This window comes from Rhincodon typus, chromosome 7 (assembly GCF_021869965.1).
Source record: "Rhincodon typus isolate 14 chromosome 7, sRhiTyp1.1, whole genome shotgun sequence".
NCBI classification, from domain to species: Eukaryota; Metazoa; Chordata; class Chondrichthyes; order Orectolobiformes; family Rhincodontidae; genus Rhincodon; species Rhincodon typus.
Genome location: NC_063338.1, coordinates 98,300,470 through 98,315,214, shown reverse-complemented (window position 1 = coordinate 98,315,214; position 14,745 = coordinate 98,300,470). Strand labels below are relative to the sequence as shown.

Below are 14,745 nucleotides of genomic sequence, written 5' to 3'. Positions count from 1 at the left end.
CTCCTGTGTAACAGTCTCGAGCCCTGTGCTCTGTGCCCTGTGTCCTCCTGTGTAACAGTCTCGTGCCCTGTGCTCTGTGCCCTGCAGGCTGGAACTCGGTGCTGAGGGTGGTCCCACGTTGTCTGGCCTCTACTTCAAACTGTACTGCTTCCTGGATGTGGAGAATGTGGCAAAGAATGGAGTGGAGTTTGCCTTCATGTTCGAACAGGTACAAACCCAACTCAATAACTTGCGGTAACCAACAGCAGGAATGTCAGCTTATTAATAAGGTAGTCAGTGATGAACTAGTGAAGCAGAGGAGCTTCTCCACGTAGAGTCTCTAACCTGGACCACGGTTAGCACGGTGGCTCAGTGGTTAGCACTGTTGCCTCACAGCACCAGGGACCTGGGTTTGATTCCAGCCTCCGGCGACTGTCTGTGTGGAGTTTGCACATTCTGCCCGTGTCTGCATGGGTTTCCTCCGGGTGCCCCGGTTTCCATCCACAGTCTAAATATGTGCAGGTTAGGGTGGATTGGTCATGCTAAATTGTCCATAGTGCTCAGGGATGTGCAGGCTGGGTGTGTTAGCAATGGGAAATGCAGGGTTACAGGGATATCTGGGTGAGTTGCTCTTCGGAGGGTCATTGTAGACTCAGTGGGCCAAATGGCCTGCTTCCGCACTGTAGGGTATCTATGATTGAGAATCAAATTGTTTCAGATCCAGTTATCCAACAAAATGTGGTGTTAGTTTTTACAAAATGGAGCAGACACACCCCCTCCCCCAGAGCAGCAGACATCCCCCTCCTCTAGACCCAGAGAAGCAGCTGCCTCCACCCACACAGAATCACAGAATTGTTACACTGTAGGAGGCCATTCAGCCCGTTGTGTCTGCACCAGCTCTCCAGATATTGTAACTTAGCACCAGTCTCCCCCCATAACCCTGCACATTGTTTCTATTTACATAACATTTTGCTCCTGTTCTTCTCATGTTTAATTCCAACAAGGACCAGCAAGCTGAAATATTAAACAACAGCAGTGCTTTATTATGGAGATGTTCACTGTGCAGTCAGCAGGGTTACACCCAGCTATTTCCCTCCAAACAGCTGAAAACTTCAGCATTTCATCACGAGGTTGGACTATTAAAGTGATAGTCCATCATACTTACCAAATATACAACATCCCTCCCATCTTTACATCGGAGGTTCCTTTATGTAAACATTCAACATATTTATAATCAGGTGTACAATAATTATTAGGTTAGAAGTTCCAGAGTATATTGATTCCTGTGAGAGTGCTGGCACACATCTGACATCTCTTTACGTTACCCGCTGGCTTTAACCTCTGTTGTTATAGATGTCTGAGGAATATCATCTGTTGTTGTCTTTTCCTGAGACGACTGAATGTTCAGAGGTTTACACAATGTTGTATTCTCCACTGAGGTACTGTCTCCCTCAGATACTCGAGGATTCGACACAGAAAGAACAACTCTCGTGACAATGTTTGAACCAAGGCTGCAATGAGGTCAGAAACTGAGTGGCCCTGGCAGAACGTGATCTTTATCAATTTCTTGGATGAGGAAGTAGAGGGGTGGGTTAGTAAGTTTGCCAATGGAATGAAGGGTGGTGGAGTTGTGGACAGCGTGGAGGGCTGTTGTAGGTTGCAACAGGACATTGACAGGATGCAGAGCTGGGCAAAGAAGTGGCAGATGGAATTCAACCCAGAAAAGTGTGAAATGATTCATTTTGGAAGGTCAAATTTGAATGCAGAATACAGGGCTCATGGCAGGATTCTCGGCAGTGTGGAGGAACAGAGGGATCTTGGGGTCCATATCCATAGATTCCTCAAAGTTGCTATCCAAGTTGATAGGGTTGTAAAGAAGGCGAATGGTGTGTTGGCTTTCATTGGCAGGGGAATTGAGTTTAAGAGCCATGAGGTTATGCTGTGAGCTCTATAAAACCCTGGTTAGACCACACTTGGAATATTGTGTTCAGTTCTGGTCACCTCATTAAAGGAAAGGTGTGGAAGCTTTAGAGAGGGTGCAGAGGAGATTTACCAGGATGATGCCTGGACTGGAGGGCAGATCTTATGAGGAAAGGTTGAGGGAGCTAGGGCTTTTCTCATTGGAGTGAAGAAGGATGAGAGGTGACTTGATAGAGGTGTACAAGATGATGAGAGGCATAGATAGAGTGGATAGTCAGAGACTTTTTCCCAGGGTGGAAATGACTATTACGAGGAGGCATAATTTTAAGGTGACCGGAGGAAGGTACAGGGGAGATATCAGAGGTAGGTTCTTCACACAGAGAGTAGTGGGTGTGTGTGGAATGCGCTGCCAGCAGTGGTAGTGGAGTCAGATACTTTAGAGACGTTTAAGTGACTCTTGGACAGGCACATGGAGGATAGTAAAATGTAGGGTATGCAGGATAGTTTGATTTTAGTAGGATAATAGGTCAGCACAACATCGTGGGCCGAAGGGCCTGTACTGTGCTGTACTGTTCTATGTTCTATGTTCTGACCCAAACTGGGCATCGCTGAGCAGGTTATTGCTGAGCAGGTGCTGCTTGATAGCACTGTTACTGACACCTTGCGTCACTTTACTGATGATCGAGAGGACACTGATGCAGCGGTAATTGGCCGGGTTGAATTTATCCAGCATTTTTTGCATAGGATACATCGGGGTGATATATTTCCAAGTCAGGATGGTGAGTGGCTTGGTGGGGAACTTGGAGGTGATGGTGTTCCCATATATCTGCTGCCCTAGTCCCTCTAAATGGAAGTGGTTTTAGTTTGGAAGGTGCTGTCTGAGGATCTTTGGTGAGTTTCTGCAGTGCATCTTGTAGATAGTACACACTGCTGCGACTGAGCGTCGGTGGTGGAGGGAGTGGGATGTTTGTGGATGTGGTGCCAATCAAGCGGGCTGCTTTGTCCTGGATGGTGTGAAGCTTCTTGAGTGTTTTTGGAGCTGCACTCATCCAGGCAAGTGGCGAATATTCCATCACAGTGCTCCTGACTTGTGCCTTCTGTGAACTAAGGGACACAATTTCAGGAGACAGGGTAGATCATACATTACTGAGATAAGGAAACGTTTCTTTACTCAAAGGGTGGTGACCCTGTGGAATTCTCTGCCAAAGAAAGCTGTGGAGGCTAGGTCACTGAATATATTTATAAAAAGAGATGATTAATTTTTTAGGCGTTAAATGCATCAAGGGCAATGGAGAGAAAGTGAGAAAGGGACATTCAGATAGAGCCTTTGAGCACGGAAACAGACATTTTGGGTCCAATTCATCCATATCAACCAGGTTTTCTGAACTTAACTAGTCCTATTTGCCTATATTTGGCCTACAACTCTTTAAAGCTTAACTTTCCATGCACCTCACAAATGTTTTTTAAATGTTGTAATTGTACCTGCTGTGGTGATGCTGGGTAAAGTACTTGTGGACTGGAAGTCAGGATGTTAGAATTTGTTGTAAAATGATAGTGGGGGGGGGGAGAGTATGTGGTCCCTTTAAAAGATGATGCACATTTCTAGGCTTGGAGATTTAAAGAAAATGCCAGCAAAGATAGATCCATTCCCCTGCATAGAGAGTTCTCGAAATTGAAACATTTGTATTGTATGTTTACAATAAAAAAACCAATTGATTTAAACCAGGCACTTAGAATGTGAAAACCAATTAAATTTAAATATGATGGTTTTGACAACCCAGGACCGATCCTAATGTAAGAAATTGATAGGTCATCAAGGGTATAAAAGAAGAGGCCATTTGAAAATCGGTGTGAGAGTGAACTACCATCTGAAGAGAAACTCACTGGCTCGCACATAAATCTCTAAGCTCTCAGAGTAAGCACCAACTAAATAAAGGTATTACAGCACTCTTAGCTATTATTCCTGACACAAGATTTCGATAGAGGATGGCATTCCTGACTGGAACACAATGGAGAGAAGGCAAAGGACATTCTGGAAGACTTATCCTGGCTATAATTTTGAGAGATTAACTTTTTTTTAAAATTAATTTGGTTTATATAGTTGTTACTTATATCTATTGGAACAGCATACCATTAGAATCTTGTTTTATTCTGGAACAGTTAGTAGTTAAGGGTGAATTGTTCAGTTTGTTGGTAGTTCTGTTAATCTGTTAACTGTTAGAGTTGGATAAATAAATTGTTACCTGTTGCTTGTAGGGTGACTGTAAGGAGTTCATTTTATTTCACCTCTCCTTTATAACAGATTAGGAGGTCAGAGGCATGTTGTACCACTTTGCACATTTCCTTTAACAGATTATGAGGTGAGGTGAGCTTCTCCAGATGTTTTGGTTTTAGTTACTGGGGGGAGGACCTCATCTCTGCTTCATAACACCCACCTCCACGACATTCTCTGGCATTTCATTCCATACTTGCACCACCCTCTGTGAAAAAGTTGCCTGATAGGTCCCTCTTAAATCTTTCCCCTCCCACCTATGTCCTCTCATTTTGGAATCCCCTACCCTGGGAAAAAGACATTGGCTATTCACCCTAACCATGCCTCTCATGATTTTATAAATCTCTAAACCTCCTACACTCTGGTAGAAAAAGCCGCAGCCTATTCAGCCTCTCCCTTTAACTCAAACCCTCCAGTCTCGGTAACGTCCTTGAGGTTATAGATTTGCTCGCCAAGCCAGTGTGTTTGATTGCAGACTCTTTGTCACCATGCTAGGTGATATCGTCCGTGCATCTCCGGTGAAGCTTTGGCGTTCTGTCCTGCTTGTTATTTATAGGCCTCAGTTTGCTGGGGTGGTTGGCATCACTTCTGGTTCTGTTTTTCAGTTGTTTGTATATCAGGTCCAGTTCAAAGCATTTGTTGATGGAGTTCCGGTTGGAATGCTAGGCCTCTAGGAATTCCCTGGCATGTCTCTGTTTGGCTCATGCTATAATGGATGCCATGAAGAAAAGACTCTCATGAACTACCCTGTCTCTGCCTCTCATAATCTTGTACACCTCAGTCAGATGCCCCCTTCAGCCCCCTCTGCTCCAGGGAAAACAAACCCAGCCTATCCTGTCACTCCCCATAACTGAGACATTCCATCCCAGGCAACATCCTGGTGAATCTCCTCTGCACCCCCTCCAGTACAATCATATTATTCCTATAGTGTGACAACCAGAACTGCTTACATTATTCCATCTGTGGCCTAACCAATGTTTTACAAAATTACTATAGACTTTCTTGCTTCTATATTCTATGTCCTGGTTAATGAAGACAAGGATCTGTATGCCCTCTACATCACTGTCTCTACCTGTGACTGACACCTTCAGGGATCCATTGACTCGTACACCAAGGCCCTTTGTTCTTCAATACTCCTTAGGGATTATCATTCATTGTGTATATCCTTCCTCATTAGACCTCTCAAAATGCATCATGTTGCATTTATCAGGATTAAATTCCATCTGCCATTGCTCTGTCCAATTTACCAGCCGATGAATATCAGACTGTAGCCTGAGACCTTTCTCTTAACTGTCAATAATACCACCAAATTTCCTGTCATCTGCAGACTTACTAATTATACCATCTACATTCACACCCAAGTCATTAATGTATATAACAAGCTGCAAGGGTTCCAGCATCAGAGATAGTAGGCACTGCAGAAGCTGGAGAATCTGAGATAACAAGGTATTCATCCAGCTCTACACCTTGTTATCTAGGGTTCCAGCATCGATCCCTGTGGTACATCACTGGTCACAGGCTTCCATTCACAAAAACAACCTTCCACCATCACCCTTTGCCTCCTAGTTGTAAACAAGTTTTGGATCCAGTTTCCCACCTTGCCTTGGATCCCATGGAATTTTACCTTCTGTAACAGCCTTCCATGTGGGACCTTGTTATTGGCCTTAGTGAAGCCCATGTAAACCACATCAATTACACTACCGTCATCAATATATTTAGTCACCTTTACAAAAAGCTGAATTAAATTAGTCAGACAGGATCTCCCTCTAACAAATCCGTGCTGACTATCCCTGATCAATCCTTGCCCTTTCCAAGTGTTGATTAATCCTGTCCCTCGGAAGTTTTATCGATAGTTTCCCTACCGCTGATGTCAGACTAACTGCTCTGTAATTTCCTGGCCTATCCCTGCTGTCCTTCTTGAACAAAGGGACCACATTAACCATCCTCCAGTCATCTGGCACTTCACCTGTGGTCAGGGTCAGTGAAGTATTAAATATCTCTGCCAGGGCCCCAGTAATCTCCTCCATAACCTCCCATAGCAGCTCGGGATACATCTCATCAGACCCTGGGGATTTAGGCACCTTCATACCCGCTAAAACATCTAATACTCCCCTCCTTAATAATCTGAACATGCTCTAGAACCTCACCATTCCAACCGAAATCCCCAGCTACAATGTCTTTCTCCTTTGTGAATACAGATGAGAAATAATAATTTAAGACCTGACCCATGTCCACTGGCTCCATAGATAGTAGGAACTACCGATGCTGGAGAATCTGAGATAACAAGATGTGGAGCTGGATGAACACAGCAGGCCAAGCAGCATCAGAGGTACCGGAAGGCTGACGTTTCTGAAGAAGGGTCTAGGCCCGAAACGTGAACCTTCCTGCTCCTCTGATGCTGCTTGGCCTGCTGTGTTCATCCAGCTCTACATCTTGTTATCTCCACTGGCTCCATGCACAGTTTCCCCCTTTGATCTCTGATAGGTCCCACCCTTATCTTGGTAATTCCCCTTACTCTTAACATATTTACAAAATGCCTTGGGTTTCCTTAAACTTATCTTCCAAAGTATTTAGTAGCCCCTCTTAATTTCTATTTTTAACCACTTCCCCTACTTAATTATCATATTAAATGTCCGAATAGGCTTGACGGACTGAATGGTCTCCTCCTGTTCCTGTTCCCAGGATAGTGTTAAGAGTGGTAGGACTGGTGATGATGGGTTCCAGCTGGTGCCAGTGGTGTGATCTCCGATGTCTCCAGCATATCTTGTAAAATAGTTTGGTTTGGAAGTAGCTGTTGCTCAGAGCCCACAGCAACAGTGTAGCTCCTGAACTTCTGTGTATGTTGTTCATCTTGCCAATTCCCCAGTTCCATCTGCCTGTGGACAAGCTGTGTAATTGATACTCATCCTTGCATTAAGGTCCATTCGAAGTTGCAGCCCCTCCATATTGGGAATTCTGCTGATGGCAGCACCAAGTATAGGCATGCCTTAAGGGTGAGATGGGGCAAGTTCAAAGGAGTTGTGAGGGACAGGTCTTTTACACAGAGAGTGGTAGGAATGTGGAACACACTGCCAGGGGTGGTGGTGGAAGCAAATATAATAAGAGCATTTAAGGGACTTTTAAAAAAGCACATGAGCACCAAGGGCAGGCAGAAGGGATTAGTTTCTTTGGTGTCATGTGCAGCACAACTTTGTGGGCCGAAGGGCCTGTTCCTGTGCTGTACTGTTCTGTGTTCTATGTGTCTTGGATAGAGCTGTGTGTTGGGGTTCAGATGCAGATGAGATTAAATGGGGTCCTGTTTGATGACTAGCAAAAAGTACAAGGTGTGCATGTGCCCTCTGCATGGTGTTCAGTTACTGTCAGTAATTACCGGCAAGTTACTGTGAAATCCATTTCATACACATGGTACCTCCTGAGGTTTCCCCTGCCAGAGGAGAGTGCAGTGCTGCTGTTCAGGGAATCCAACATGAGCGAGTTTAATTACCTGCAGCACAGTATTAAGCATTTAAATTCTTTATTGGACTCAGCTGCCCTTGACAAATCACTAACCTGCAGAAGGTCAGTGGTAGGGTTCATGTGGTACAGTGGCAGTGTCTTACCTCTGAGCTAGGAGATCTATGTTCAAGTTCCACTTTCCCTAGCAATGTGTAATAATGTCTCTGAGCAGGTTGATTAGGAAAATATCCAGAAGGTCAGTTGTGGGAAGTGGTGGTGGAATGATGTTAATTTTACCAGATGAGTAATCACAAACCCTAGACATAGTTTTGGGAGCATGGGTTCAAATTGCACTATTGTAATGAAATATAGAAGGTCGTTGGTAAGAGCAGGACATGTAGCCTTTACCACACAGCTTGCAATGCCATAAAGGCCTGTTTGCCTGATACTTGGATTAGCTGGGAAATAACCGTCTGAGCTCCAAACACCCACTGAAGCAAGCAGGCAGCTGGAGCCACAGAGCAGCCAAATGACTGTGAAGTAGCAATCCATTGAAATGCAATGATCTCTTCCACTTTTAGAGTGACTGGGGAGTAATGGTCTCTTGTTCAAGAAGGAGACAGAATTAACCACTTAACTAAAATAAAACAGCGAACTGTGGATGCTGGAGATCTAAAACAAAAACAGAAATTTTGAAGAGACACCAGACTGAAAACGTTGACTCTGTTTTCTGCCCACAGATACTGCCAGACTTGTTGAGTTTCACCATCAGTGTCTGTTTTTGTGACCCACTTAACTGTTCACCAGTAGTCTCACATCAAACTGTTCAGAGATGACTTTACTGGGGCAGTCATTATTAGCATGAATGTTCTGGACAGTATTATCATTGTGGAGACTCTAGGCCAGGATTAGTACTGTTGTCACTAGTTACTGGAGTTTGTGTTTCCCTCCGTCCAGGCCCATGAGAGTTTACTCAGTGGACATTTCCCTGCACCCGAGGATACCCTGCAGCTTTTAGCAGCTTTGAGACTGCAAAACATTCATGGAGATTACAACAAGGGCTCCTTGAATCTCCAGGAAGTTTATCCTGTCTCCAAACTGAGAAACAAGATCTTGCAATCCACAAAATTCAACTCGCAGACCCTGAAGAGGAGGACCAGTTTTTTGGAGGGGACATTGCGCCTCGGCCTTCGCACAGGCTCTGTGAAGAAACAGAGGATGGAAGAAGAGCAAATGTTGGAGATGTGGTTGAAAGAAGAACTGTCTGCTACTCGCACAAGCATCGCCGATAAATGGAAAAGGCTACGGGGAATGACGCAGCAGCAAGCCATGCTAAGGTACATGGCCATTGTCATGGAGTGGCCTGGCTATGGTTCCACTCTCTTTGATGTAGAGGTATGTTCAACTGGTTGTTCACCTATAGTTTCTGTCTGCAGTTTTCACTCTGTCACAGAATATGTCTGTTCCAAATATTTCACTAACCCACTTCAATTTACCATCAACCTGGCTAAGGGATTTACTGAGGATAACTATTATCTCATTCTTTGTCACTAAAAAGACAAACCTAAACTTGAGTTATTTTACTGTTTGGAAACATTGTGACTGATATTACTTGATTTGGGGAGTTTGACAGTCCTTCCTTCCCTCCTCTACTTCTTCTTTCAATCTGTCATTCTATTTCCCATTCCCTACCTACTCTGCCTCTCTCTCCTCTTCCCTCTTCTTCCCCAATACTTGCTTTACCTCAGCCCCCTTCCCCTGTTCCCTTTCTCATGGGTACTAATGATGTGGAGGTGCTGGTGCTGGAATGGGATGGACAAAGTCAGAGGTCACATGACACCAGGTTATAGTCCAACAGGTTTACTTGAAATCACAAGCTTTCAGAACTGCGCCTTCGTCACCTGATGTCATGTGACTTCTGACTAGGGGTACTAATGCTGTCTGGGTGGATCATGATGCCCCTTTATTGGTTCCTACAAGTGGTATTCCTTACTAACAAGATACTGCCCTTAACTAAAATATGTTCTACCTATCACACAAGTGAGTAATGGAGCATGCAGGCTTTACTGCTTGCATGATGCCAGGTATGTAGACCATATCAAACACCACGTCTCCATGCTTTTTCTCAGTGGGTAGCATGCTGACTGTGCTCAACCAGCCCATGTTTATAAACCTTCACACATAGTGTCCAGTTCCCAGGGCAGTATTCAGATTTGGGCTGACAAGTGGCAAGTATCATTCACGCCACACAATGACTATCACCAATAAGAGACAATCTAACCATTTCCCCATGACATTCAATGGCCTCACCATCACTGAATACCCCAATATTAACATCCTGGAGGTTACTATTGATCACAAACTGAACTAGACTCACCCTATAAATACAGTGGTTACAGGCCAGAGGTTAGGAATACTGCAGTGAGTAACTCACTTTCTGACTCCCCAAAGCCTGTCCACCATCTACAAGGCACAAGTCAGGAGTGTGATGGAATACTCCCCACTTGCCTGGATGAGTGCAGCCCCAACAACACTCAAGAAGCTTGACACCACCCAGGACGAAGCAGATCGTTTGATTGGCTCCACATCTGCTCCCTCTACCATCAACACTTAGTAGCAGCAGTGTGTATTATCCACAAGATGCACTGCAGAAATTCACTAAAGATCCTTGGGTAGTACCTTACAAACCCATGACTACTTCCACCTAGAAGGACAAGGGCAGCAGATACATGGGAACACCACCCCCTCCAAGTTCCCCTCCAAGCCACACACCATCCTGACCTGGAAATATATCGCCGTTCCTTCACTGTCGCTGGGTCAGAATCCTGGAACTCCACCCCCCAGGGCATTGTGGGTCTACCTACAGCACACAAACTTCAGTGGTTCAGATCAACCATGATCCTACTGAATGGCACAGCAGGCTCGAGGGGCCAAATGGCCTACCCCTGTTCCTGTGTCTGATGGCTTAAGAAGGTACTGACCACCACCTTCACCAGGGGCAACCGGAATAAATGCTGGTCTTGCCAGTGCTGCCCATGAATGAATAGAACAAGTTAGATCTGATGCCATATTGAATGTTTACTAAATAATCCTGACTGTGCTGAGAATTACACTCGAAACACATTGAAAGATTATCAGTCGCAGTGAGATACATTTGTGCATGCTGGAAGCTACATCTGTTAATACATAGAACCCTGATATTTGTAGGTAAAAGAATTTTGTGCATGAATTACACCCATTTCATCGAGACTGCCAATCCCTGCTGCCTTCCCCTAGCAACACCCTGACCAATCAGGGTCTACCTGCCTGCCCTGTGTTAAATCAGCAAGGTACATTGACAGTTAACAATTTCTGCTGGACATCCAAACCAACCATAGCCCAAACAATCAGCGTCCTCTTCTCATGGCATCTAAATTAACATTGTCTTTCTCAACTTTGTTTCTTGTATTTCAGTCCTGATAAATGCAAGGCAAAAACCTTTGTGTCTCTTTTTAGTAATGTTTATCTTCCTCCAGGTACTAATCATTAAACTCCTAATTAGCCAGTTTGTTAAGGAGAAAACCAGAGCTAGTCTTTACTTGGAATGGAGTTATTAACAGAGTGAAACGTTACAGATATATATCCCCCGATTCCATTCTACCCAAGTCAGTAAGTTTCTCTAAATATGTGCTGGCAACTTTTTCATGTGACCAGAATAGATCACCGAACAGTGGGATACATTAACAACCTTGCAAGACTGAACCAGTAGATATTTTCTCATCAATCTGTTCAGAGATATTATGGCACACCTTTGGCAGAGGTGGGACTTGGACCTGGGCCTCCTGGCTCAGAGGTATGGACGTTGCCACTGTTCCACAAGAATCTCTGTAAGTGCTGAAGTAACCACCCAGTCAATGCCCTCCACCTGAATATACTTAGACCTCAGTTGATAATAATGAACACTAATGTCCTTTGGTTATTTACAGTGTAAGGAGGGTGGATTTCCCAATGAGCTGTGGTTGGGTGTCAGTGCTGAGAATGTTTCAATCTACAAACGGGGTGATGCCCGGCCTCTGGAAACCTTCCAGTATGAACAGATTGTTTTCTTCGGTGCTCCACTCCCAAACACATACAAGATAACTGTGGAAGAAAGGGAAATGTTCTTCGAGACTCCACAGGTAAGAGAGCTGATGGGTGACCTCAGGCATGAGCTTGGGACTGAGGGAGCTTTATTGATGTGCTAAGTCCAGGACATAGACACACAGTCTTAGGATAATCATTTAGGAGTGAAATGGGAAGGAATTTCTTCACTCACAGGCTTGTGAATTTTAGGAATTCTCTATCCCAGAGGGGTGTAAAGGCTCATCCTCTGGATGTATTGAGATAGAGCTTGAGAAATCTTTTAGGCTGTAAGAGATTCAGTTACAGAAGTGGAGGTGGGGAGAGTAGATCAACCATGATCTTCATGAATGTTGGAGCCTGCTGAACAGGCTGAATGGCCCACTTCTTCTATTTGTTATGAAAGATCATCATGAGTTCAAAAATCAACTGTGTCCATTTTATTTAATTTAAATGAATTTTAAATTGACACAGTGTTAAGCCCAGTGTCTCATCTGCTGTGGGTCAGTGCATGTCAGGCAGCGGTAGGGACAAAGGAACATAGGAGCAGGAGTTGGAAAACTTTTATATAAGGGGTCTTCCACATTTAAGACAGAGACTGTCTCTGTCTCTCACTTGATTGTGAGTCTGTGGAATTGTCTTCCCCAGAGAATGACGGAGGAGGGGTCATTGAATACTTTTAAGATGGATGTGGATTAATTTTTAAATGGCAAAGGAATTGATGGTTTTCAGGAATAGATATAAGTGTAGAAACGAGGCCACAATCAGTTCAGCCAGAGTCTTTTTTCTAATTCATTCATAGAATGTGGGCAACGCTGGCTGGGCCAGAAATTATTGCTTGTCCCAGTACTGAATGTTGCAGCAGGCTCAATAGGCCAAATGACTTACTCCTACTTCTGATTTGTACATTTAGAAAAAATAGGCAGAAAGGAAAAGGAGTTGAAATAGTGCAAAGTTCTGTTCATGTGGAATGGAATCAGTACTTTAATGTGAAAGGAATTTAGAGCAGAACAATGTGAAATCTGTTTGGGATGGAGCTTAGAAACGGCAAGGAGCAACAGATATTGGCAGGAGTTGTTCATAGGCCACCAAACAGTAGTGGTAATGTTGGGCACAGTAAAAAAATCAGGATATGAGATGAATGTAACAAAGGTAATGCAGCAACTGTAAGACACGTCCAAAAATATCTAGATTGGGTAAATCTAATGAGTGCTAAATAAACAAAAAAAAAACTGCACAAAAACCCAACAGGAAAAGCAAGTTCACAATAAAGAATGTTAAAAATTATATTAGATCAAAGGAGGAGGCTTATAAAGTTACCAATAAATATAGCAACCAGGGGATTAGTAACATTTTAGAATTCAATGAAGGAAGACCAAGAAAAATGATAAAGAAAGGGAGAATACAATACGAAAATATACTAGCAAGAAACATAAAGCCGGATTGTAAAAGCTTCCTAAGTATGTAAAAAATAGAATAAAGCAAAGACAAATGTAGATCTATTATAGGCAAATCTAGGAGAATTTATAATGGGAAATAAGGAAATGACAGATTCTAAATAATTACTTTGTGTTTGTCATCATGATAGAAGGTACAAGAAATTTCCCAGAAATAATACAGATCTAAGGGACTAGTAAGAATGAGGAACAGAAAGAAGTTACTATCAGTAAAAAAAGCAGTTCTAGACAAACTAAAGGACTGAAAATTACTAAAACCTCAGGATTCAATAAACCATGTCCCAGGATGTTGAAAGAGGTGGGTATAGAGATAGAAGATGTAATGGTGACCATCTTTCACAATTCTACAGATTCTAACATAGTTCCTACAGATTAGAATATTTCAAATGTAATCCCATTATTTAAGAAAGGAGGGAACTATAGATCTGTTAGCCCTATGTCAGTAGTAAGGAAAATTTAAGGTTTTTGCAAAGATCTGTAGCTTGGATTGTGGATGAGGTCGTTGACTTGCTCGCCGAGCTGGCTTGGTTTTGTTCAGACATTTTGTCACCATGCTCGGTAACATCATCAGTGAGGCCTCCGATGAAGCAGTGTTCTACCCTGCTTGGAATTTATACTGTCCGATCTGTTATGGTGATTAGTGTCATTTCCAGTTTTGTTCTGTATGGGTTTGTATATGGGATCCAATTTTATATGTTTGTTGATTGCATTATGGGTGGAGAACCATCCCTGTAGGAATTCCCGTGCATGTCGACAAACTTTCCTGAATATCAGTACACTCGGACAATGAAGGCCATCGGTTTAACTGGGACAATGTAACCATAGTGGCCTAGGCCAAACATAAATTCCAAGCAGAGTAGAATAACATTGCTTCATCAGAAGCCTCACTGATGATATCACCTGGCATGGTGACGAAACGTCTGAACAAAAACAAACCATCTCAGTGAGCAAGTCATCAACCTCAGTCATGAAAATATTTAGAATCTATTATAAAGTATATGATGATTGGACACATGGAGAAGGATGGTTTGATTGTGAGGAGTTGAGGTGGTTTTATGAAATGGAAATCATGTTTGACGAAGCTGTTGGAAGTTTTTGAGGATGTTACTATCAAAGTACATAAAGGGAAGCTGGTGGTTATATTTGGGCTTTAAGAAGGCTTTTGATAAGGTCCCACATTTATTAGTAACGGAAGTTTAAGAACACAGGATTAGGGGGCATATACTGCTATGTATTGAGAAGTGGTTAATGGATGGGTAATGGTCAGAATAAATGTGATTGAGCATGTGATTGTAGAATACCACAATGTTTGGAGACCAGCTGTTCACAATATTTATCAATAATTTGAACATCAGGACCAAATAGAATATTTACAAATTTCACGTGAAATTCAGACAAAACCAGGTTGGAATGATAGTATTGGGGATGATAGAAAGAGGCTTCAAGGGGATTTAGACAGACTGAATGAGTGGCAAAAACATGGGAAATAATGAGATAACAAGGTGTAGAGCTGGATGAACACAGCAGGCCAAGCAGCATCAGAGAAGCAGGAAAGCTGATGTTTTGGGCCTAGACCCTTCTTCA

The 14,745-nt window shown here is 43.2% G+C and overlaps 1 protein-coding gene across 1 annotated transcript in view; it reads left to right on the top strand.

Annotated features, from left to right (window-relative positions):
• LOC109918935 (unconventional myosin-X) overlaps positions 1-14,745 on the top strand; it is a 160,185-nt gene that overhangs the window by 143,445 nt on the left and 1,995 nt on the right. Inside the window, exons 33-35 of the mRNA XM_048599294.1 lie at positions 88-208; positions 8,564-9,001; positions 11,572-11,763. Of these exons, the coding sequence (XP_048455251.1) occupies positions 88-208; positions 8,564-9,001; positions 11,572-11,763 (751 nt within the window). The remainder of the gene's footprint in view (positions 1-87; positions 209-8,563; positions 9,002-11,571; positions 11,764-14,745) is intronic.